Here is a 26125-nt window from a genome sequence, read left to right on the forward strand (position 1 = left end):
AGGTGTATAAGATGATGAGAGGCATTGATCGTGTGGATAGTCGGAGGTTTTTTCCCAGGGTTGAAATGGTTGCCACAAGAGGACGCAGGTTTAAGGTGCTTGGGAGTAGGTACAGAGGAGATGTCGGGTAAGTTTTTTACTCAGAGAGTGGTGAGTGCATGGAATGGGCTGCTGGCAACGGTGGTGGAGGCGGATATGATGGGGTCTTTTAAGAGATTTTTAGATAGGTACATGGAGCTTAGAAAAATAGAGGGCTATGGGGAAGTCTAGAAATTTCTAAGGTAAGGACATGTTCGGCACAACTTTGTGGGCCAAAGGGCCTGTATTGTGCTGTAGGATTTCTATGTTTCTATGTAACACTGACTTAACCCATCTAAAGAAACGGCAGCCTTCTGGAGGGGCTTGAGAGTTCAGTCTATGTATTTCACCTCGCAACTGGGTCATGTGTTCTAACACATGGGTCATATTTTCTGAAGCATCAGGTATGTAGGTGCAACGTTCTTTCCCTACCAACGCACAGACCCCTCCTTCTCTGGCTAATACGTAGTCTAGGGCTGTTGTGTTCCAGTCGAAGGTTTTGCATTTCCTGGTTCAGAATGGCAAATCCCTATATAGTCTGTTGTCCACTGTTCTAGTTCTAAACTTATATTGTCTATTGTATGGGCATTATTTACCGCACCCCACCAGGGGAGTAATCCTGCCAAAATCTTATTCCCCGCAGAATCTGAAGACACGTCTAGTTCGTTAGTGTAGGTAGTCTGCATGAGAAACAATGATGGCAAGACTATAGTTGGAACAGAGGTTGACAATTTTCCCAAATAGCAGCACCAGCCCATTGCCTATGGAGCCACGGATATGCCCTACACCCACAAATCCAGCTTATTCTGGGCACCCCATATATTCCTATAGCCGTCCATGTACTATCGAGGTGTTGTCCAGTAACGTTGGTCCAACTTTTACTTTTTCAATACTCTCTGGTGTTCACGTTGATCAGGCCGCTGCATTAGGGGTTCAAAGGAGGTATCACACAAGGAAAACCTTAACCAGTTGTTCTTAAACCCTGGTCCAGAACACAAACAGACTGGAGCCGAGGCTACGTATGTTTTTACATACATTTCTCTTGGCACAGTGGTACTATTGGAGCTACTACCTAAGGCCCAAGGCTGGAGACAGTAGGAGGAGCACACTGCTGTAAAATTAGTGGTGGTACTTCCCCATAACTTAAGACTATTCATAACCAAATACTTTACGGAGTCAAGACAATTTTGAGCAGACTTATTGCCTGAAATAGTATAGGCCTGTAATCCTACCAATATACACTGCGAGAATTCTCTTCCAATTGGCAGGGGTTTAAGATTCGATTCTGCATGGAATGGGGAACTGCCATACAAATGCGGCAGTTTGTTAAATTTGCATGGTAGACCATATGACTAGCAAACTGCCACCATGTGTTGTATGAGTGTGGGTGACTCTGTCCCTCCTTCACAGGCTCAAAACTTCTTCTCCACTCCCCTATTGCTTTGCATTTGCCCTCCGGTGCTGTTAGACACTTAATCAATCCTTCCCCCTATATGATTATTACCACTACTTCCTTCATGTTAGTCCTCTATTGAGTATGTATTTTGTTAATAATCACTGTGTGCGTGTGTGTATATGTATGTGTATATGTGTGTGTGTATATATGTGTGTGTGTGTGTATGTATATATATATATATATATATATATACACACACAGAGTTGAAGTCAGAAGTTTACATACACCTTAGCCAAATACATTTAAACTCAGTTTTCCACAATTCCTGACATTTAATCCTAGAAAATATTCCCTCCTGTCTTAGGTCAGTTAGGAACACTATTTTATTTTAAGAATGTGAAATGTCAGAGTAATAGTAGAGAGAATGATTTATTTTAGCTTTTATTTCTTTCATCACTTTCCCAGTGGGTCAGTAGTTCACATACACTTTGTTAGTATTTGGTAACATTGCCTTTAAATTGTTTAGCTTGGGTCAAACGTTTTGGGTAGCCTTCCAGAAGCTTCTCACAATAAGTTGCTGGAATTTTGTTCCATTCCTCCAGACAGAATTGGTGTAACTGAGTCAGGTTTGTAGGCCTCCTTGCTCACACACGCTTTTTCAGTTCTGCCCACAAATTTTCTATTGGATTGAGGTCAGGGCTTTGTGATGGCCACTCTAATACCTTGACTTTGTTGTCCTTAAGCAATTTTGCCACAACTTTGGAGGTATGCTTGGGGTCATTGTCCATTTGGAAGACCCATTTGCGACCGAGCTTTAACTTCCTGGCTGATGTCTTGAGAAGTTGCTTCAATATATCCACATAATTTTCCTTTCTCATGATGCCATCTATTTTGTGAAGTGCACCAGTCCCTCCTGCAGCAAAGCACCCCCACAACATGATGCTGTCACCCCCATGATTTCTGCTTCACCTTAGCGGTTGTACGGGTCGTCAGCAGCACTTGGTAGGGGCCTTTCCACCTGGGAGAGAAAGGATCTTTATTCATTCAATCCAATTCACTGGTTCATTGATAAGACCGACTGTGGGGAACTGTGTGGCCTTGGTTGTTGCACAGATCAAGCTCTCATGCCATATGATCGGTTGATGCAGATGCTCGGAAGGAGCCACAGGAGCCGGTGTGGAGAGAGCTGGTGTCCATGCTGGGTTGGGAGTGTCACTGTGGAGAAGCTGGTGTCCATGCTGGGTTGGGGGTTCCAGTGTGGAGAAGCTGGTGTTCATGCTGGGTTGGGAGTGTCACTGTGGAGAAGCTGGTGTCCATGCTGGGTGAGGGGTGCCAGTGTGGAGAAGCTGGTGTCCATGCTGGGTGAGGGGTGCCAGTGTGGAGAAGCTGGTGTCCATGCTGGGTTGGGGGTTCCAGTGTGGAGAAGCTGGTGTCCATGCTGGGTGAGGGGTGCCAGTGTGGAGAAGCTGGTGTCCATGCTGGGTTGGGAGTGTCACTGTGGAGAAGCTGGTGTCCATGCTGGGTTGGGGGTTCCAGTGTGGAGAAGCTGGTGTCCATGCTGGGTTGGGGGTTCCAGTGTGGAGAAGCTGGTGTTCATGCTGGGTTGGGAGTGTCACTGTGGAGAAGCTGGTGTCCATGCTGGGTGAGGGGTGCCAGTGTGGAGAAGCTGGTGTCCATGCTGGGTTGGGAGTGTCACTGTGGAGAAGCTGGTGTCCATGCTGGGTGAGGGGTGCCAGTGTGGAGAAGCTGGTGTCCATGCTGGGTTGGGAGTGTCACTGTGGAGAAGCTGGTGTCCATGCTGGGTTGGGAGTGTCACTGTGGAGAAGCTGGTGTCCATGCTGGGTTGGGTGCGGGCCCCTTCCATTGATGCTTCCCTCCGGTTTCGCTTGGCGGAAAACGAATTGGATTGCATCCATCTGTGGCTGCACTAGTGCCTGGTGAAGACTGCTGCAGCAACAATCTACAGGCCATGACAGTCAGGGACCTGGACTATTTTTTATTTTCCAGTGCGTGTTTGGTTTCCTGCTGTAGTAATTACACGCTTGCTATATGTGCTACGTGCTGTGTGACTGAAGGGCCCCAGAAGAACGCAGTTTTGTTTGGCTGTATTCATGTGTATGGTTCAATGACAATTAAACTTGAACTTGAAATACCATGGAAATAATGAATTAGCTTGCAGCAATACTGTACATTAAAAGGTGTGAGCGAATATAGTTACGATAAGCTTATCATACATAAATTTTACATTACTTGCATGGGTACAATATAACAAAGAGAAATAAACAATAATTTTTGTTGAACGTTGAGAGAGAGAGAGAGAGAAAGAGAGAGCTGTAGTCTGCTAGTATTGTCATACTATATATGCCACTCATAATTTTGTATACCTGTATCAGATCTCCCCTTGCCTCTTACCATTCCAGAGAAAATGAGTCTAGCCTATCCAGCATCCCGGGATAACTGAAATCTCAGGCAATTTACTGGTGAAGCTCTTCTGCAATCACAAATCTTCCTGCTGTGGTGATCAAGGAGTTCCAGCTGTTGCTGAGACAATGTTTTATAAAACTGTACTGGCTGCTCTTGTTTTCTGAGGTGAATGAAAGCATGTGTCTCATATGCCTTTACCACCTTATCTACCTGTGTTGCCACCTTCAGGGATTCTTGGACATGAACATGTGTTTCTCTGTACTCTACAGGATACAACTATTCACCATGCATGTCCCATACTTATTCATCTGCCCAGTGTGTCACAGAAATTTATATACACTTGAAGTATGGCAGGGCGAAGGTGAATTATTCCTTAAGTACATGTTCATTACCAAAAGGGATTCTCTTTCATTTTTATTTCACACTGATGCCACAGTTGTGATGTAAATACTACTCAGACATGGCATGACAGAGTTGTAAAGAGGGATATTTTGGGGTGCAAGTACCACTTAGCTTTGGGCATTTGATGCTTAACATTCTCTTTTTTTATTTAACAGCTACATAAAGCAGAATAGCTACATTCTAAACTTGTCTTTAAGAAGCTGATTAGATACAGTAAACCAGAAAATAGGATTTGTGTTTCAGGCAGTAGAAGATGCTGAATGACTGACATTTAATAGTGAGTCATCGTGTTGGCACTAAGATTAGTTTGGTACTTGTTTAATCAAATTCTTTTATTCCAGAGTTGAGCACAAAAATGTAGACTGCTGCTTCTTGCTGAGCTGCCTAATTGGTTGTTTGTTAGTCTTTTGCTTATGTATAGATTTTTGTAAATATTGTTGTATTTCAAAGTTCAAAGTAAATTTATCATCAACATACCTACTTCTTACCATATAGAACCTTGAGATTCATTTTCATTATTTTCCTATAAAAGCCTGTAAGAAAATGAATTGCAAGGTAGTATATGGTGACTTTGATAATAAATTTACTTTGACTTGGAAGTGCTACACAAGAAATTAAACCTCAACATTGTCTGCTCTCTCGTGCCACCAATTTGGAAAGCAGAGGAGTTGTTCCTCAATCCGTCATCAGGGGTGTAAATGATCATTTTTGTTGGTGGGAGCTTGCTCTACACAACATGACTTTCAAACATGACATCTTTTCCATAAATTAATACATCTGGCTTTGAGTGTATTAACTGACTACCTGTTTTTCTTTAATTGTAACATTTCACTAATAATGAATGTTAAACTCACTGTCTTAAGTTTTTTGGCTTATTGTTTCCCTGCCTGCTTGAACGTTTGCTGTTTTCCATTCCACTAGTATCCCATCAGAACTCAATAAATAAGGAAAACTTCAACCAATGGCTCTCCTATTTTTGCAGTCACTTACATTATAACCCTTAGGTGTGGTCATGGTGACTTTACCCTCCGGTTGAAATATCTTGTACTTGAGGCCATGCTGAAAGGTGAGAGGATGTATGTTCAAAGGAGATTATTATAACATTGCCTTTTGATATGCCTTTTCTATTTCTTGTTGGAATCTGTGGTCCACATCCCTACTACTGTTGGGAGGCCTGTATATAACTGCCGCCATGGTTCTTTTAGCCTTGCAGTTTCTTAACTCAATCCACAGAGGATTCAACATCTTCCGATCCTATGTCACATCTTTTTACTGATTTGATGCCATTCCTTACCAGTACAGCCACCCATCCCCCCCCGCCTACCTTCCTATCCCTCCGATATAACATGTAACCTTGTACAGTCAGCTCCCAACTACAACCATCCTTCACCCATCCTTCAGAGCATAGAACAGTAAAGCATAGGACAGGCCCTTTGGCACACAATGTAGTGCCAAACCAAATAAATTAGTCATCAAATGGCCAACTAAACTAATTCCCTCTGCCTGCACAATGGGAATGTCCTTCCATTTTCCTCACATTCATGTGCCTATCTATACGTCTCTCAAAAGTCTCTATTGTATTGGCTTCTACCACCTGCCTAGGTAGTGCATTCCAGGTACCCAGTGCTCTCTGTGTAAAGAAAAACTTGCCCTTCACATCTCCTTTGAAATTACCCCCTCTCACCTTAAGTGCATACTGCCTGGCTTCAGACATTTCAACTCTGGGGGAAAAAGGTACTGTCTGTCTATTCCCCTCATAATCTTATAAAGCTCCATCAGATTTCCCCTCAGCCTCCGTCACTCCAGAGGATACAACCCAAATTTGTCGAACCTCTCGTGCCCTCTAATCCATGCATCATCCTGGTAAACTTTTTCTGTACCCTCTCCAAACATTGACACAACTCCTAAAATGGGGCGACCAGGACTGTATGCAGTGCTCCAAATGCAGCCTATCTAGTTTTATAAAGCTGCAACATGACTCCCTGACTTCTGAATGTAATGCCTTGACTAATAAAGACAAGCAGGCCATATGCCTTCTCAGTCAGCCTATCAACCTTGAGGGAGCTATAACCTTGGACTCCAAGATCCCTCTGCATTGTCTTGCCCTTAACAGTGCACTATCTCTTTACATTTGACCCACCAAGGTGCAACACTTCACATTTGGCCGAGTTAAACTCCATCTGCCATTTCTCCACCCATATCTGCAACTGATCCTTATTCTGCTGCATTCTTTGCTAGTCTTCTACGCTATCCACAATACCACCAATCTACGTACCATCTGGAAACTCCCATCCACATTTTCATCCAGGTTATTTACGTATATCACAAACAGCAGAAGTCCCAGTACAGAGCCATGTGGACAATGCTAAACCCAGACCTCCAATTAGAATAAGTCCCTTCAACCACTACCTTTTATAGAACATAGAAATCTTCAGCACATTACAGGCCTTTCAGCCCAACAATGTTGTGCCGACCATGTAACCTACTCTAGAAACTGCCTAGAATTTCCCTATTGCATAGTTCTCTATTTTTCTAAGCTCCATGTACGTATCTAAGAGTCTCTTAAAAGACTCTATTGTATCTGCCTCCACCACTGACGCCGGCAGCCCATTCCATACACTCACCACTCTCTGTGTGGAAAAGCATGCCCCTGACATCTCTCTAGCTACTTCCAACCACCTTAAAACTGTGCCCCCTCATGTTAGCCATTTCAGTCCTGGGAAAAAGCCTTTGGAAATCCACATGATAAATGCCTCTCAACATCTTATACACCTCTATCAGGTCACCTCTCATCCTCTGTCACTCCAAGGAGAAAAGGCCAAGTTCACTCAACCTATTCTCATAAGGCATGCTCTCCAATCCAGGCAACATCCTTGTAAATCTCCTCTGCACTCTTTCTATAGTATTCACATCCTTCCTGTAGTGAGATGACCAGAAGTGAACTCAGTATTCCAAGGGGAATCTAACCAAGTTCTTGTATAGCTGTAACATTACCTCACGGCTCTTGAACTCAATCCTACAGTTGATGAAAGCCAACACATCATATACCATCTTAACAACACTGTCACCATGTGCAGCAGCTGTTAGTGTTCTATGGACACGGACCCCAAGATCTCTCTGATCCTCCACACTGCCATTATCATTAATATTATATTCTGCCTTCAAATTTGACCACCTAAAATGAACTACTTCACACTTACCTGGGTTGAACTCCATCTACCACTTCTCAGCCCAATTGTGCATCCTATCAAGGTCTTGCTGTAACCTCTGACAACCCTCCAGACTATCTAGAACACCCCCAATCATTGTGTCATCAGTAAACTTAACAACCCACCCTTCTACTTCCTCATCCAGATCATTTATTAAAATCACAAAGAGGAGGGAGCACAGAACAGATTTCAGTGGAACACCACAGACTTCCGTGCAGAATACAAACCATCTACAACCACTCTTTGCCTTCTGTAGTCAATTCAATTCTGCATCCACAAAGCAAGGTGTCCTTGGATCCAATGCCTCCTTATTTTCTGAAGGAGCCTTGCACAGGGAACCTTATCAAATGCCTTACTCAAATCCTTATACACTACATCCACTGCTCTACCTTCATCAATCTATTTTGTTATATCCTCAGTGACTTCTGGTCACTTTGTAGCTGCATCCACTACTGCCAGGAATCTTGCGTCCGTGATGGTCTGGGAAAATCTACATGACTCCTCTGCCAGGGCAATGAAAGCTATTCCCAGAGATGGAGAGGTGTTGCTCTTGGCATCTTATGGACATAGAAACATGGAAAACCAACAGCACAATGCAAGTCCTTTGGCCCACAATGCTGTGCCAAGCATGTTCTTACTTTAGAAATGACCTGCGGTTACCCATAGCCCTCTGTTTTGTAAAGCTCCATGTACGAACCCAAGAGTCTCTTAAAAGACCCTATTGTACTCGCCTCCACCACCGTCGCTGGCAGTGTATTCCATGCAATCACATTTTATGCAATCTCTGCATAAAAAATCTTACCCCTGACATCGGCTCTGTACCTACTTCCAAGCACCTTAAAACTGTGCCCTCTCATCTTAGCCATTTCAGCCCTGGGAAAAAGCCTCTCATCATTTTGTACACCTGTATCAGGTCACCTGTCATCCTCTGTCGCTCCAAGAAGAAAAGGCCAAATTCACTCAACCTATTCTCATAAGGCCTGCTCCCCAATCCAGGCAACATCCTTGTAAATCTCCTCTGCACTCTTTCTATAGTATCCACATCCTTCCTGTAGTGAGGTGACCAGAAGTGAACTCCAAGTGGGGTCTGACCAGGGTCCTATATAGCTGTAACATAACCCCTTGGCTCTTGGACTCAATCCCACTGTTGATGAAGGCCAATGTACCATATGCTTTCTTAACCACGGAGTCGACCTGTGCAGTAGCTTTGAGTGTCCTATGGACTTGGACCCCAAGATTCCTCTGATCCTCCACATTGCCAAGAGTCTTACAATTAATACTATAGCCTGCCGTCATATCTGACCTACCAAAATAAACCACCTCACACTTATTTGAGTTGAACTCCAACTACCACTTCTCAGCCCAGTTTTGCATCCTATTGATGTCCCACTGTAACCTCTGACAGCCCTCCACACTATCCATAACACCCCCAACCTTTATACCATCAGCAAATTTACTAACCCATCCCTCCACTTCCCCATCCAGGTCATTTATGAAAATCACAAAGAGAAGGGGTCCCAGAACAGATCCCTGAGGCACACCACTGGTCACCGGCCTCCATGCAGAATATGACCCGTCTACAACCACTCTTTGCCTCCTGTGTGTAAGCCAGTTCTGGATCCACAAAGCAAGGACCTCTTGGATCACATGCCTCCTCACTTTCTCAATAAGCCTTGCATGGGGTATCTTATCAAATGCCTTGCTGAAATTTATATACACTATATCTACTGCTCTACCTTCATCAATGTGTTTAGTCACATCCACAAAAAATTAAATCAGGCTCGTAAGGCACAACCTGCCTTTGACAGCCATGCTGACTATTCCTGATCATATTATGCCTCTCCAAATGTTCTTAAATCCTGCCTCTCAGGATCTTTTTCATTAACTTACCAACCACTGATGTAAGACTCACTGGTCTATAATTTGGGAGAGGCAGTTCTGAATCCAAACGGTCAATTCACCATGGATCCCATGCGTTTTAATCTTCTGGATGAGCCTGCCATGAGCAATGTGTCAAACACCTTACTAAAATCCATGTAGACAACATCCACAGTTCTACCTTCATTCCTCACCCTCGTCACCCCTTCAAAAAACTCAATCAAATTATTAAGACACAGCTTGCCCCCCGCAAAGCCATGGTGGCTCTCATAATTACACCATGGTTAACTAAATGCTCATAAATCCTATCCCTAAGAATTCTATCCAGTAACTCACCGGTGCAACTCACCGGTTTATAGTTTCCAGGATTATTCCTGGTTCCTTTCTTGAATAATGGAACAACATTAGCGACTCAGCAGTCCTTCAAGACTTCGCCTGTGGCTAGAGAGGATGCCAAGATATTGGCAAAGGCTCCAGGAGTAATTTCATAAACACGAGGAATTCTGCAGATGCTGGAAATTCAAGCAACATACATCAAAGTTGCTGGTGAACGCAGCAGGCCAGGCAGCATCTCTAGGAAGAGGTACAGTCGACGTTTCGGGACGAGACCCTTCGTCAGGACTAACTGAAGGAAGAACTAATAGGAGATTTGAAAGTGGGAGTGGGAGGGGGAGATCCAAAATGATAAGAGAAGACAGGAGGGGGAGGGATGGAGCCAAGAGCTGGACAGGTGATTGGCAAAAGGGATATGAGAGGATCATGGGACAGGAGGCCCAGGAAGAAGGAAAGCGGGGGGGGGGGGGAACCCAGAGGATGGGCAAGGGGTATAATCAGAGGGAGAAAAAGGAGAGAGAGAGAAAGAATGTGTGCATATAAATAAATAACGGATGTGGAGGTGGGGCATTAGCGGAAGTTAGAGAAGTCGATGTTCATGCCATCAGGTTGGAGGCTACCCAGACGGAATATAAGGTGTTGTTCCTCCAACCTGAATGTGGCTTCATCTTTACAGTAGAGGAGGCTGTATATAGCTCTCACTCCATCTTCCCGTCACCCCACTAGGAATAGGGTTCCCCTGGTTTGCACCCAACATATTATTCTCTGTAACTTCCACCACCTCCAACGGGATCCCACCACTAAGCACATCTTTCCTTCCCCCACCTCCCCCCCCCGCTTTCCACAGGGATAGCTCCCTACGCGACTCCCTTGTCCATTGGTCCCTCCCCGATCTCCCTCCTGGCACTTATCCTTGTAAGCGGAACAAGTGCTACACATGCCCTTACACTTCCTCCCTTACCACCCATTCAGGGCCCCAGACAGTCCTTCCAGGTGAGGCAACACTTCACCTGTCAGTCGGCTGGTGTGATATACTGCGTCCGGTGCTCCCGATGTGGCCTTTTATATATTGGCGAGACCTGACACAGACTGGGAGCTCGTTTTGCTGAACACCTACGCTCTGTCTGCCAGAGAAAGCAGGATCTCCCAGTGACCACACAGTTTAATTCCACATCCCATTCACATTCTGATATGTCTATCCACTGCCTCCTCTACTGTAAAGATGAAGCCACACTCAGGTTGGAGGAACAAGACCTTATATTCCGTCTGGGTAGCCTCCAACCTGATGGCATGAACATTGACTTCTCTAACTTTCGCTAATGCCCCACCTCCCCCTCGTACCCTATCCGTTATTTATTTATTTATATTCACACATTCTTTCTCTCTCTCTCTCCTTTTTCTCCGTCTGTCCCTCTGACTATATCCCTTGCCCATCCTCTGGGATTTTCCCCCCCTCCCCCTTTTCCTTCTCCCTGGGCCTCCTGTCCCATGATCCTCTCATATCCCTTTTGCCAATCACCTGTCCAGCTTTTGGCTCCATCCCTCCCTCCCCCTCCTGTCTTCTCCTATCATTTCGGATCTCCCCCTCCCCCTCCCAGTTTCAAATCTCTTACTAGCTCTTCCTTCAGTTAGTCCTGACGAAGGGTCTTGGCCCGAAACGTCGACTGTACCTCTTCCTAGAGTTGCTGCCTGGCCTGCTGCGTTCACCAGCAACTTTGATGTGTGTAGCAGTAATTTCACTTGCCTGAGGACTTATGCATCACCTTATCACTCTTTAAGACTCCCAACAATACCTCCTCCTTTACTTCAAAATATGCTGGTGAAGGCAGCAGGCCAGGCAGCATCTATAGGAAGAGGTACAGTTGACATTTCGGGCCGGGACCTTTCATCAAGGGTCCCGGCCCGAAATGTCGACTGTACCACTTCCTATAGATGCTGCCTGGCCTGCTGCATTCATCAGCATTTTTTGTGTGTGTTGATTGAATTTCCAGCATCTGCAGATTTCCTCATGTCTCCTTCACTTCAAAATGCCCCAGCGTTTTAATACTCTTGGCACTGAGCTCCTTACCCTGTATGTTTTCTACTTGATAAATACTGACATAAAATACTCGTTAAGGACCTCAACCACATCCTTTGCATCCAAGCAAATATTCCTTCCTTTATCCTTGAATGGTCCTATCCTCTTCCTACTTATCCTCTTGCTCCTGGTATATCTATAGAATGTCTCTTTAATCCTACTTATCAAGGTCTGTTCTTGGCCCATCTTGCCTTTCCTAATTCCCTTTTTGTGTTCTTTTCTGGCTTATAAAAAGTATTCATCCCCTGGAAGTTTTTATGTTTTACAACATTGATTAACAGTGTTCTAATTTGGCTTTTTTTGATGCTGATCAGCAGAAAAAGACTTTCGTGTCAAAGTGAAAACAGATTTTGACAAAGTGATCTAAATTAATTATAAATATAAAACACAAGATAATTGACTGTTAAGTATTCACCCTCCTTTAAAATGACACACCAAGTCATCACTGGTGCAGTCAGTTGGTTTTAGAAGTCACATAATTAGTTAGATGGAGATCTGTTTTTGGAGATGTGTGCAATCAAGGTGTTTCAATTAATTGTAATAAAAATACACCTGTATCTGGAAGGTCCAACTGCTGGCGAGTCAATATCCGAGCAAAGACTACACCATAAAGACAAAAGAACGCTCCAAGCAACTCTGTAAAAAGGTTATTTAAAACCACAACAGGGAGATGAATACAAGAAAATTTCCAAGTCACTGAATATCCCATGGAGTACAATCATCAAGAAATGAAAAGAATATGGCACAGCTGTAAATCTGCCTAGAGTATGCTGTCCTCAAAAATGCAGTGACCGTGCAAGAAGGGGACTAGTGAGAGAGGCCACCAAGAGACCAATGACAACTCTGGAGGAGTTACAGGCTTCAGTGGCTGAGATGGGAGAGACTGCGCATACAACAACTGTTGCCCGGGTGCTTCACCAGTTGTGGCTTTATGGGAGAGTGGCAAAGAGAAAGCCACCATTGAAAAAAACTCACATGAAAACGCGGCTAGAGTTTGCCAGAGGCATGTGGGAGATTCTGAAGTTAGGTGGAAGAAGGTTCTATGGTCTGATGAAACCAAAATTGAGCTTTTTGGCCATCAGACTAACACCGCACATCATCAAAAACACACCATCTCTACCATAAAGCATGGTGGTGGCTGCATCATCGTCGTGGCTATCCCTCGAGGTTGAGGATGATGGTTTTCGTTCTGTTGATCTATTTATGGGCTCTCAAGTGGCTTATGGGTCCAATCTTGGCTTTGAAAGTTCTTCGGCATTCAGGACAGGTCGTTCCAGATGGCAGATCAGGCTTTTGTTGTTGCTACCTCTCTTTCCATTTTCTTCTCTTTTCTTCTAATTCTGCACATCTGTTGGCTTCGAAAGTTGCTGTTCCTTCTCGGATGATGGCTTGCCAGAGTTTCCTGTCCTTGGCATTGGTTTCCCAATTGTTGATGTCGATGTTACATTTCTTCATGTTGGCTTTTAAGACGTCTTTGAATCTCTTCTGTTGTCCGCCTCTTTTACGTTTGCCTTCTTTAAGCTGGGAGTAGAAGATTTGTTTCGGCAGACGTTCGTCTTTCATCCGAACAACATGATCTCTCCATCTTAGTTGGTTCTTGATCATGTAGGCTTCAATGCTTCTTGTTTTTGCTTCATTTAGCACACTGACATTGGTTCTTCTATCTTCCCAGCTGATATTTAAGATGTTTCGAAGACTGCTTTGATGGAACTTTTCAAGTGCCTTCAGATGTCATCAGTATGTTGTCCAGGTTTCTGATACATACAGGAGTGTTGGGATTACCACTGCTTTGTACACTAAGATTTTGGTGTCTGTTCAGATGTCACTATCATGAAAGACTCTTGTTTGGAGACGTCCAAAAGCTGTTCCAGCGCATTTAAGACGATGTTGGATCTCGTCATTAAGGTTGACATTGTAGGAGAGGTGACTTCCAAGATACAGAAGGTGGTCCACATTTTCCAGGGTTGTTTCGCCAAGTTGAATTGATGGTTCTATCCGATTTGTCTCAATTGGTGATGGTTGATAGATGATCTGAGTCTTCTTGAAATTGATGGTAAGTCCAAGTTTCATGTATGCACGGTTGAAGGCAGTCATAATCTGTTGTAGGTGGTTTTCTGAAAGAGCTGCAACACTGTTGTCATCTGCGTATTGGAACTCGATGAGGGAACTCGTGGATGTCTCCGTTTTGGATTTGAGATGGGCAAGATTGAAAAGTCTGCCATCTGTTCTGTAGACAATTTCGATTCCTGGGGTTAGGTCATCCTTGATTGTCGCAATGAAGATGGTGAACAAAGTTGGGGCAATCACGCATCCCTGTTTTACTCCTGATCGAACTTAAAAAGGCTTACAGTTACTGTTGCTGACCATGACTGTGGCAAGCATGCCATTGTGGAGGAGTCTCAGGATTCGAATGTACTTTTCAGGGCATCCGTAGGTGGATAGGACATCCTATAGGAGTTCCCTTGATACCGAGTCAAAGGCTTTGGTGAGGTCGATGAATGCCATGTACAAAGGTTGAAGTCGTTCACGACATTTTTCTTGTAGTTGTCGCATTGTGAAGATCATGTCGATTGCTCCACATGATGGTCTAAAACCAGCTTGTGTCTCCGGAAGGATCTTCTCAGCTAAAGGCTTGAACTGGTTGTTCATGATGCGGGTGAGGGTCTTTCCTGCTGTTGCTAACGGAAATTCCGTGAAGGTTTCCGCATTCGGATCGATCACCTTTCCTTTTGTAGGTGGTAACGTTTGCTGAGTCTTTAAAGTCTGCTAGTACGTCTTCATTTATCCAGATCTTGATGAAAAGTTGATGCAGTTGATAATGAAGCTGGTTACCCCCAATTTTGTACACCTCGGCTGGTATTCCATCGAGTCCAGCGGCCTTGTTTTTTTTCAAGGTTTTGATGGCTTCCTTGACTTCTTCAAGTGTTTGTATTTTGCTTAGGGAGTTGTCAACGGGCTGTTTTGGAATGTTGTTAATCACATTTCTGTCAAATGAGATGGTTTGATTTAGAAGATCTTCAAAGTGCTCCCTCCATCTAGAATTGATGTCAGCATTGCTCTTCAGGATGGTTGAACTATCTTTGCTTTTGAGAGGGACTTGACCGTGAGTGGATGGGCCAAAAATAGCTTTAGTTGTGTTGAAAAAGCCTCGAGTGTCGTTGGCGTCTGCTAGTTGTTGGATTTCCTGAGCTTTCTTCCTCCATCATTGGTTTTTCAGGTTTCGGGTGCTCTTCTGGACTGCAGCCTTGGATTCCTGATAGCGTTTCCTTTTGGTAGCCAATTGTTGGTCATTTCGTAAGATAATGAAAGCTTTTCTCTTTTCGTCGATGAGTTGTTGGAGTAGTTTGTCATTATCATCGAACCAATCCTGATGTTTTTTCGTCTTGAACCTAATTGTTTCTTTGCAGGATGTGATGATAGCGTTCTTCAATTGATTCCAGTGTTCTTCTACAGATGGTGCGATTTGTTGAGGCAGTGGCTGCATCATACAGTGGAGATGTTTCACTGCAGCAGGTCCTGGAAGGCTTGTGAAGGTAGAGGGTAAAATGAGTGCAGCAAAACACAGGGAAATCCTGGAGGAAAATCTGATGCAGGGAGAAGATTTGTTTTCCAGCAAGATAATGTCCTTGAGTGGCCAAGTCAGAGTCCAGATCTCAGTCCAACTGAGAATTTGTGGCTGGACTTGTAAAGGGCTGTTCACTCATGATCCCCATGTAATCTGACAGAGCCAGAGCAGTTTCGTAAAGAAGAATGTGGAAAAATTGCAGTGTCCAGATGTGTAAAGCTGATAGAGATATATCCACACAGATTCAAGGCTGTTATTGCTACCAAAGGTGCATCCTCTAAATACTGACTTGAAGGGGGTGAATACTAATGCAATCAATTATTTTGTGTTTTATACTTGTAATTAATTTAGATCACTTTGTAGAGATCTGTTTTCACTTTGACACAAAAGCATCTTTCTTGTTGATCAAGTCAAAAGAAGCCAAATTAAGTTCACTGTGATTCGATACTTTTTATAGGCACTGTATAATCTTCTAGGGCTTTGTTTGATTCAAGCTTCCTAAATTTTACATGCTTTTCCCTTTTCTTCTGAATTAAATTTATTACCTCCCTCAACATCCAAGGTTCTCTTGTCTTACCATCCTTTTTGTTCCTTCTAACTGTAGCATACCTGCCCTTTACTCTGTCCAGTTGGTCTTTAAACACCCTGCTGATATGTCAGATATGACCCTGTCAGATATGGACTTGCCCAGAAACAGCTGTTTCCCAATTACCTCCTCCTAGTTCTTGCCTAATGCTCTCAAACTTTACCCTGCTGCAATTTAATACCCTCCTGCAAGGCCCATATTTATCTTTAACTATCTTAAAATTTAAGGAGTTGTGGTCTCTGTTTCCTAATTGTTCAGCCACTGAGATCTTGGTCACGTAGTCTGGCTCATTACCCAACACCAGATCCAGTACAGCCCCTCCTCTTGTAGGACTTAAATCCATGAGGATTTAAGAAACCCTCATGGATGCACCTAATAAATTCTGGTCCATCTAAACTTTTTGCACTAAGTAGGTTCAAGTTTATGTTAGAGAAGTTGAAGTCCCCCTTGATAACAACCCTATTGTTTTTACACCTTTCCTTAGTCTACCTGTCTTTTGTTCCACAATAACCCGGTGGCTATTGGGGCGTCTGTAGTACAATCCCACCAGAGTGATTGCGCCTTAATTATTTTTGAGTTCTACCCATATAGTGAATGTCCACCCTTAGAGTGCAGCTGTGACATTAGTAATGCAGCTCTTCCCCCTTCCCCTTACCCCGCTTTATCTTTTCTAAAACATTGATAACCTGGAACTTTAAATCCCACTTCCTGCTCCACTGTCAACCAAGTCTGTGTAATGGCCACGTCATAGTTCTATGTACAGATCCATGCTCTAAGTTCATCACCTTTTCCATAATGCTCTCAGTATTAAAATACACACACTTTAAACTATCCACCCTGTGGCATCTATTACTTTGCTCCTGTCTGTTTTTTCTGGTTCTAATAGCAACCTTCCTCTCCTTCCCTCCGCTTTCTGACCTGGTGCTCTGGTTTCCATCCCCATGCCAAACTAATTTAAACCTTCCCCAGTAGCACAAACAAACTTCCTGGACAGGATATGGTCTTATGGTTTTATGGTATTGATCCTCCCTCCCCCTCCCGTTTAGTTGCAACCTGTCCCTTGTACAGCTCACCTCTGCCCCTGCAGAAGTTTCAGTACGCTAAGAAACTGAAACCCTGTTCCTCAGCCACTACCGTAGAGGTCTCTTACCCCTCTCTACCCATGTCTTGGTGCTGACGTGCACCAAGACCTCTGACTGCGTGCACCCCCCCCCACCCCCACCCCCACCCCCACCCCCACCCCCACCCCCAAGTGTATTCTGCCGCCGTTCTGAGACGTTCTGCACCCTAGCACCTGGCAGGCAACACACCTTCCTGGCATCTGTTTTGCAGCCACAGAATCTCCTGTCCATCCCCCTCCCTATTGAGTCTTCTATCACTATTGCTCTGCCTGACTTTTCCCTTCCCTGCTGATGCATAGAGCTGGCCAGAGTGCCACTCTCCTGGCTGCTGCTGTGCCTGACAGGTCACCATCAGTATCAGAGGGGTACACTTTTTGCTGAGGGGGATGGCCACCGGAACTCCGCACTGACTGCTTTCTCTCCTTAATTCTCCTGGTGGTCACCTATCTTCTTTCCAAAGCTTTTGCTCTGGGTGTGACCACATCGGTAAAATGTTCACCTATGAAGTTTTCAGCATCCCGATGGTCCTGAGTATATCCAGCTCCAGCTCCAGTTCCTTGACGTTATCAGTCAGGAGCTGAAATTGGATACACTTCCTGCAGATGTAGTCATTGAGAAGATTGTTAGATTCCTCAAAGTCCCTCGTCTCACAGGAGCATTCCACCGCTTTAACCATCCTGCCCACACCGAGCTTAGGACAAAGGATTTATAGATAAAAGAAAAGCTTACCCATTCTTCCCTCTGAAAGTCTCACACTTACCTAGGTTACTCAGTCTCTTCGCGCTGAGCTTGTTTTACTTTGTTTTCTCAAGCCCAAGTTTCACAATCAGAAACAAACGATAACACACAACTCGGCACCCTTAACCTCTGCTTGTTCTCACCGAAGCCCGTTGAGCCAAGCCTTGACTGCTCTAACACTCGCACACTCTAACAGTTGTTACCAATGACTATGCTTTTATCTCTAGTCTGAGTATGAGACAATTTCTTTTTCTCTTGTTTGTGCATTGTGCTTGTTACACTTAATAAAACTACCGTAACCACCAAGTTTTATGCCTCATTCTTGACTTCTGAAGAATCTTTGGACCAATACCACAGATCCAACAAAGATTATCACTGAAATGAGGTGTTGGTAGGCAGGGCAAAGCAGTGTAACACCTAAACAGTGAATGGCAGGGCACTGAGGAGTGTGGTAGAAAGAAGTGATCCAGGAATACAGATCCATAATTCCTTGAAAGTAGCATACAGGTTGATAAGCTCGTAAAGAGACAATTTGGTACATTGGACTTCATAAATCAGACCGTTCAGTCTGGGAGTTGGGATGTTACGTTGAAGTTGTACAAGATGTTAATGAGGCCAAATTTGAAGTATCGTGTGCACTTCTGGTTACTTACTGACAGGAAGGATATCAGTGAGCTTGGAAGAGTGCAGAGAAGAGTAGCAAGGATGTTGCTGGGATCAGAGGACCTGAGTTCTAGAGAAAGGTTGAATAGGTTAGTGCTTTATTCCCTGGAGTGTAGGAGAATGAGAGGAGATCTATTTTTATTTATTTAGAGATGCTGTGCAGAACAGGCCCCTCTGGCACAACGAGCCGCACCACCCAGCAACCCACCTACGTTTAACCCTGGCCTAATCACAGGACAATTAACCTACTAACCAGTACACCTTTGGACTGTGGGAGGAAACCCACAGGCTCACAAGAAGAACAGACTTACATACTGTACTTCTCACAGTGGTCACCAGAAATGAACTCCAAAACTCTGATGCTCTGAGCTATAGTAGCATCATGCTGACTGCTACACTAGAGATGTATGAAATATGAGGGATAAATACATGCAGGCTTTTTCCTGTGAGACTGTGGGAGACTAGAACCAGAAGCCTTAGGTTTAGGGTGAAAGTTCAAAGTAATTTTATTATCAATGTACAGTACATATCACCATATACAACCCTGAGATTCATTTTTCTTGCAGGCATACTCAATAAATCAATAATAGAATAATAACCATAATAGAACCAATGAAAGACCACTTGGGCATTCAACCAGTGTGCAAATAAAAAAAGAAAGAAAGAATTAAAAATAATAAAAATAAGCAATAAATATCAGAACATGAGATGAAGAGTCCTTGAAAGTGGGTCCATTGGTTGTGGGAACATTTCAATGACGATGAAATTGAGTGAAGTTATCCGCTTTGGAGCCTGATGGTTGAGGATTAATAACTATTCTTAAACCTGGTGGTGTAAGTCCTGAGGTTTCTGTACTTTCCTCCCCTTGGCAACAGCAAGAAGAGAGCATGGCCTGGGTGGTGGGGGTCCCTGATGATGGATGGTGTTTTCCTGAGACAGCACTCTGTATAGATGTGCTCTATGTGGGGAGGGCTTTGCCCATGATGGACGGTGCCATATCCAGTACTATTTGAAGGATTTTCCATCCAAAGTCATTGGTACTTCCATACCAAGCTGTGATGTAGCCAGTCAATATACTCCACAATATACATCTAGCTTTAGATGATATGCTGAACCTTTGCAGATTCCTAAGGAAGTGAGGTGCTGCTGTGCTTTCTGCATAATTGCACTTGCGTGCTGGGTCTGGGACAGGTCCGTTGAAATAATAACACCAAGGAATTGACTGTCCTTATGCACCTCTGATCCTCCGATGAGGACTGGCTCACGGACCTCTGGTTTTCTCCTCTTGAAGTCAATATGCAGATCTGTGGTCTTGCTGACATTGAGTGAGAGGTTGTTATTGTTAACCACTCAGCCGGATTTTCAATCTCCCTCCTTTATGCTGGTTTTTCACCACCTGTGATTCAGCCTTCAACAGTGATGTCATCAGCAAACTTGAACATGGCATTGGAGCTGTGCTGAACCACACAGTCATAAGTGTAGATCAAGTAGAGTAGAGAACTAAGCGCACAGTGTTGTGGTGCACCTGTGCTGATGGAGATTGTGGTGGAGATGTTGTTGCCAATCTGAACTGACTGGGGTCTGCCAGTGAGGGAATAGAGAATCCAATTGCACAAAGGTGTATTGAGGCCAAGGTCTTGAAGCTTATTGGTTAGTTTTGAGGGGATGATGGTATCGAATGTTGACCTGTAAATGATAAGGAGTACTCTGATGTATCAATCTTTGCTATTTAGATGTTTCAGGAGTTGAGTGAAGAGCTGATGAAATGGCATCTGCTCTGGACCCATTGCTCAGAGTTGCTTCTCAGGCAGGAGTCCGTATGTTTCATCACCAATCTCACAAGACACTTCATCACTGTGGATGTGAGTGCTACTAGATGATAGTTATTAGGCAGGTTACCACAATCTTCTTAAGTGTCAGTATAAGTGAGCTTTGCTCGAAGCAGGTGCTTACCTCAGACTGCTGAATTCAGTGAGCACTCCACTCACTTGATCACCTCTGGTCTTTAGTACTTGGGCAAGTACCAGTCTGGGTCGGACGTTTCTCATGGGTTCACCCTCCTGAAGACTATTTGCATGTCAGCCTCAGAGACTGAGATCACAGCATCATCGGGGGCTGTGGGATTTCATGATGGTTCCTCCATGTTCTGATGTTCAAAGCAACAGTAGAAGGCATCTGGAAGTCGAGCCTTGTCGTTGCCTATGTCGCTTGATTTAACTTTGTCGATAGTATTGAAGTCCTGCCACAACTGTCAAGCATATTCAAAGGTAAAATATTTAACAGGTGTCTGGGGTAAACTACTTCACTCAGGGTGGTGGGAGTGTGGAATGAGCTGCTAGCGGAAGTGGTTGATGAGGATTTGATCGCAGTACTTAAAAGAGATGTTTGGATGTTTAAGTTCCGGGTGTGGGTAGATGGGGCTAGGCATTAAAACAGGTCTGCAGGGTCTTGATAGGCCAAAGGTCATACTTCTGTGCTACGACTCTCTGATTCTGAATGAAATATGCATTATTTTTCAAAGGTTATGCCTGTTCGTGAAGATGGTCAACAGGATTAATATTGTCATCCTTAATGACCTCTGAACTTCCTAAATTTCAGGAACATAGTTGTAAACTATATATTCAGTTTGACCACTTGAGGGCAGTAATAACTTGGTGTTGAAAGGCCTATGTTAGTTTTGCCTCCTTTGCTTAAAGGCCTTTGTCATGAACAACTTTATAAGATGTACTTTGCAACAACGGGCTTTGTGGCTGTGCCATAACTCCAAGAAAGTTTTCCAAGTTTATTTTCCTAACTCAGAAAAGTTAGCATAAATACAAGTAAGCTATAAAAATAATCTTAGGGTTGCTGAAAACTCCATTTTAATATAAATAAGTACTAAAGTAAATGGAAACAAAACCTCCCTGTGGTCACCAGCATAGCTAAGCAGAAAAGAAGGGAAGATTTTTACACTGCTCTCATGCTCCTTTTTTGGACACAATGAAGTGCTCCATTATAAGCAAATTTTGGTGTTGGAAACTGGAACTCCAGCAGACTGCTGAATTCAGCATGATACCAAAAACAACAGTGTAATTATTTTGAACCAGAGAAAATCTTCAGATAACACACAGAATATGCTGGAGGAACTCAGCAAACCAGGCAGCATCTATGGAAAAGAGTACAGTTGATGTTTCGGGCCAAGACCCTTCAGCAGGATTGGAGAAAAACAGATGAGTAGATTTAAATGGTGGAGGGAGGGGAGAATGAAACACAGGGTGATAGGTGAAACTGGAAGGAGGAGGGGTGAAGTAAAGAGCTGGGAAATTGGTGAAAGAGATGCAGGGCTGGAAAAGGGGGAATCTAATAGCAGAAGGCCATGGAAGAAAGGAAATGGGGGGAGCACCAGAGGGAGGTGATGGGCAGGCATGGAGATAAGGTGAGAGAGGGAAAAGCAGATGGACAATGGTGAAGGCATTACTGGAAATTCAAGAAATCAACGTTCATGCCATCAGGTGGAGGCTACCCAGACAGAATATCAAGTTGCTCCAGTGTGGCCTCATCTCGACAGTAAAGGAGGCCATGGACTAACGTGTCAGAATGGGAATGGGAAGTGGAATTAGAATGGGTGGCCTCTGGGAGATCCTGCTTTTTCTGGCGGATGGAGTGTAGGTGCTTGGCGAAGCGGTCTTCCAATCTACGTTGGGTCTCACCGATATACAGGAGACCACATTGGGAGCACCGGACACAGTAGAAGACCCTAACAGATTCACAGGTGAAGTGCTGCCAGATGAACTGTTTGGGGCCCTGACTGGCGGTGAGATTTAGCATTTGTTCCTCTTACAAGGATAAGTCTCGGGAGGGAGATCACTGGGGAGGGACGAATGGACAAGGGGGTTGCGTAAGGAGTGATTACTGCGTAAAGCAGGAAGTGGTGTGGGGGGGATTTTCTTGGTGGTGGGATGCCATTGAAGATGATGGAAGTTGCGAAAGTTACAGAATTATGTGATGGCGTGAGGGCAGATGTGCACAAAATGGATGAGAGGTGGTTGAGGGCAGTGTTGATGGTGGAGGAAGGGAAGCCCCTGTCTTTGAAGAAGGAAGACATTTCCTTAGTTCTGGAATGAAAAGCCTCATCCTGAGAGCAGATGTGGCGGAGATGGAGGAGTTGATAGAAGGGGATGGTGTTTTTACAAGTAACAAGGTGGGAAGAGGTGTAATCCAAGTAGCTGTGAGAGTCAGTGAGGTTATAATAGTGTGTGTTGCTTGGATTTCCAGCATCTGCAGAATTTCTCCTGTTGGGGTTATAATAGACATCAGCAGATAAGCTGTCCCCAGAGATCAAAAAGGGTAGTACGGTGATGAAACTATTTTGACAATATTGATTGAATGATAAATATTTGTAGAAGGATACCCTTGGAATTGTACCCTTGTGTCTCCAATAGTTAACATATATCCTCTTGTTTCCAGCCGTGTTAAAATGGTCCGTCTGATTGGCTTACTGGCCTGCCACACAACTGTATTGAAGGATGATGTCCCGATAACTGAAGTAAGGATTTTTTAAAATATCTGATACTGCAATATACAATTTTTAATTAGTGTGCCTCAGTTTTAATACCTCAGATCTACAAACTGATTATACTGGGTTGGAATTAAAAAAAACCATAAAATGCTAGAAAAAATATCACTAGGCTAGTCAGAGGCTACATCCACACCAGACCGGATAAATCCGTAACCGAAGCTTTTTCTCTACGTTTTGACCCTCCATCCACACTGAAACGGCATTTTCCTCCCCCGAAAACGGAGCTTTTCTAAAACGCTCTCCAGAGTGTGTAAATCTGAAAGACCGGTGGGGCGGTGTAGTGTGTACGGGGTAACCGGAGCTTTTTAAAAACGCTGTCAGGACGTGCCGGAACAGTTGGTGGTGGCAGCACGGCATTTCATTGTTTTCTTGAATGCATATAGTGTTCTTTACAGCGGTGAGGATGTCGTTGTATTTGGTTTGGCACGACTCCCAGTCCCACGTTCTCCACTGCTCTGCTGACTTTGTAGCTGTTTGTAATAAGGGTAGTCCAGGTAATTACAGACCAGTGAGCCTTACGACTGTGGTGGGAAAGCTGTTGGAAAAGATTCTTAGAGATAGGATCTGTGGGCATTTGGAGAATCATGGTCTGATCAGGGACAGTCAGCATGGTTTTGTGAAGGGCAGATCGTCTCTAACAAGCCTGATAGAGTTCTTTGAGGAGGTGACCAGGCATATAGATGAGGGTAGTGCAGTGGATGTGATCTATATGGATTTTAGTAAGGCATTTGACAAGGTTCCACACGGTAGGCTTATTCAGAAAGTCAGAAGGCATGGGATCCAGGGAAGTTTGGCCAGGTGGTTTCAGAATTGGCTTGCCTGCAGAAGGCAGAGGGTCATGGTGGAGGGAGTACATTCAGATTGGAGGATTGTGACTAGTGGTGTCCCACAAGGATCTGTTCTGGGACCTCTACTTTTCGTGATTCTTATTAATGACATGGATGTGGGGATAGAAGGGTAGGTTGGCAACTTTGCAGATGACACAAAGGTTGGTGGTGTTGTAGATAGTGTAGAGGATTGTCAAAGATTGCAGAGAGACATTGATAGGATGCAGAAGTGGACTGAGAAGTGGCAGATGGAGTTCAACCCGGAGAAGTGTGAGGTGGTACACTTTGGAAGGACAAACTCCAAGGCAGAGTACAAAGTAAATGGCAGGATACTTGGTAGTGTGGAGGAGCAGAGGGATCTGGAGGTACATGTCCACAGATCCCTGAAAGTTGCCTCACAGGTAGATAGGGTAGTTAAGAAAGCTTATGGGGTGTTAGCTTTCGTAAGTTGAAGGATAGAGTTTAAGAGTCGCAATGTAATGGTGCAGCTCTATAAAACTCTGGCTAGGCCACACTTGGAGTACTGTGTCCAGTTCTGGTCGCCTCACTATAGGAAGGATGTGGAAGCATTGGAAAGGGTGCAGAGGAGATTTACCAGGATGCTGCCTGGTTTAGAAAGTATGCATTATGATCAGAGATTAAGGGAGCTAGGGCTTTACTCTTTGGAGAGAAGGAGGATGAGAGGAGACATGATAGAGGTGTACAAGATAATAAGAGGAATAAATAGAGTGGATAGCCAGCGCCTCTTTCCCAGGGCACCACTGCTTAATACAAGAGGACATGGCTTTAAGGTAAGGGGTGGGAAGTTCAAAGGGGATATTAGAGGAAGGTTTTTCACTCAGAGAGTGGTTGGTGCGTGGAATGCACTGCCTGAGTCAGTGGTGGAGGCAGATACACTCATGAAGTTTGAGAGGCTACTGGACAGGTATGTGGAGGAATTTAAGGTGGGGGGTTATATGGGAGGCAGGGTTCGAGGGTCGGCACAACATTGTGGGCCAAAGGGCCTGTAATGTGCTGTACTATTCTATGTTCTATGTAACTCGCAGAAGCAGCTGGACTTCATCGTCTGTGCAAATGAAGAAGTCCGGTCTGCTTTTTCCAGCAGAGGTTTTCTTTGTATTCCTCGAAGACATTGTTGAAAACTCTCTTTCGCTGTTGTTGTAGGTACTCTAGTTTTTGACCAATGGAAATAACACAACAGTGCCATGGAAACGGAATTAGTATACCGTTTCCTCTTCACTTGTTTTCTGTAGATGTGTCCTGCACATGCCCAGTAGGAGGAGATTCGCCCAAATACTCGTTTTAATGTGGACGGAGGTATATTCAAAAACGCTTGGTGTGGATGCCTATTGTTTTTAAGCGAAATCGGCATTTTCAAAATTATCCAGTGTAGTGTGGATGTAGCCAGAGAGTGTAGAAAGAAAAAGAGTCAATTTTTTGCACCTGAAACCCTTTGCTAGCACTTGGAAAGAGCATGAAGCATAAAAACAAGAAGTTCTGCAGATGCTGGAAATCCAGAACAATTAATAGTTTTCAGTGAGGGGGAGTTTCTGCGATGAGTTGAGATGGTATAATAGGGTCAGTCATCACCCCATTAAGCAAGGCACAAGGTCTGTGTAATCACCTGATAATGATGAGACTTGCCCAGTGTGCAAGACTTTCATCAATGGATAAGGAACAGTGAAATGTCAAGTAGGTCAGGCGGTATTTGTAGAAAATTCAAGGTTTAGATCAACAACCCTTTCTTAGACTTGAAAGAGGGAGGAACAAAAAACAAGTTAGTCTGTGTGGATGCAACCAAGAGGTTTTTTTCCTGACAGAATGAACACATATTCCCGTTACTGCCTGTAAGGAGTTTGTATCCACTGTGATCGTGTGGGTTTCCTCTGGGTGCTCTGGTTCCCTCCCACAGTCCAAAGACATACCTTTTGGTAGGTTAATTGGTCATTGTAAATTCTCTCGTGATTAGGCTAGGGTTAAATCGGGGTTGCTGGGCAGCTGAAGGGCTGGAAAGACAGATTCCATGCTGTATCTCAATCAGCCAATCAATAAATAAATAACAGATAATAGATGGATGGTTTAATTTGTGGCTAATGTTTTTCTGTCATACTTATGTTCTGTTGCCCAGAGGTGACACAGAGGGGAAAATAAAAGAAAGGCAGGATAGAGGTGGAAATGGTTCTCATATAATCAGGAAGAAAGTACACTTTGTCTAAAAACAGAGGATTCAGTGTTAAGTCCAGAAGACTGCCATGTGCTCAGGTGGATGA

At 44.1% G+C, this 26125-nt stretch overlaps 1 protein-coding gene across 6 annotated transcripts in view; it reads left to right on the forward strand.

Annotated features, from left to right (window-relative positions):
• The window catches only part of ulk4 (unc-51 like kinase 4), a 755583-nt gene that overhangs the window by 162826 nt on the left and 566632 nt on the right, over window positions 1–26125 (forward strand). For all 6 annotated transcript variants that reach the window (XM_063070087.1, XM_063070088.1, XM_063070093.1 and 3 more), the window contains exon 17: window positions 22917–22995. In XM_063070087.1, the coding sequence (XP_062926157.1) occupies window positions 22917–22995 (79 nt within the window). The remainder of the gene's footprint in view (window positions 1–22916; window positions 22996–26125) is intronic.

This window comes from Mobula hypostoma, chromosome 17 (genome assembly GCF_963921235.1).
Source record: "Mobula hypostoma chromosome 17, sMobHyp1.1, whole genome shotgun sequence".
Lineage (NCBI taxonomy): Eukaryota > Metazoa > Chordata > Chondrichthyes > Myliobatiformes > Myliobatidae > Mobula > Mobula hypostoma.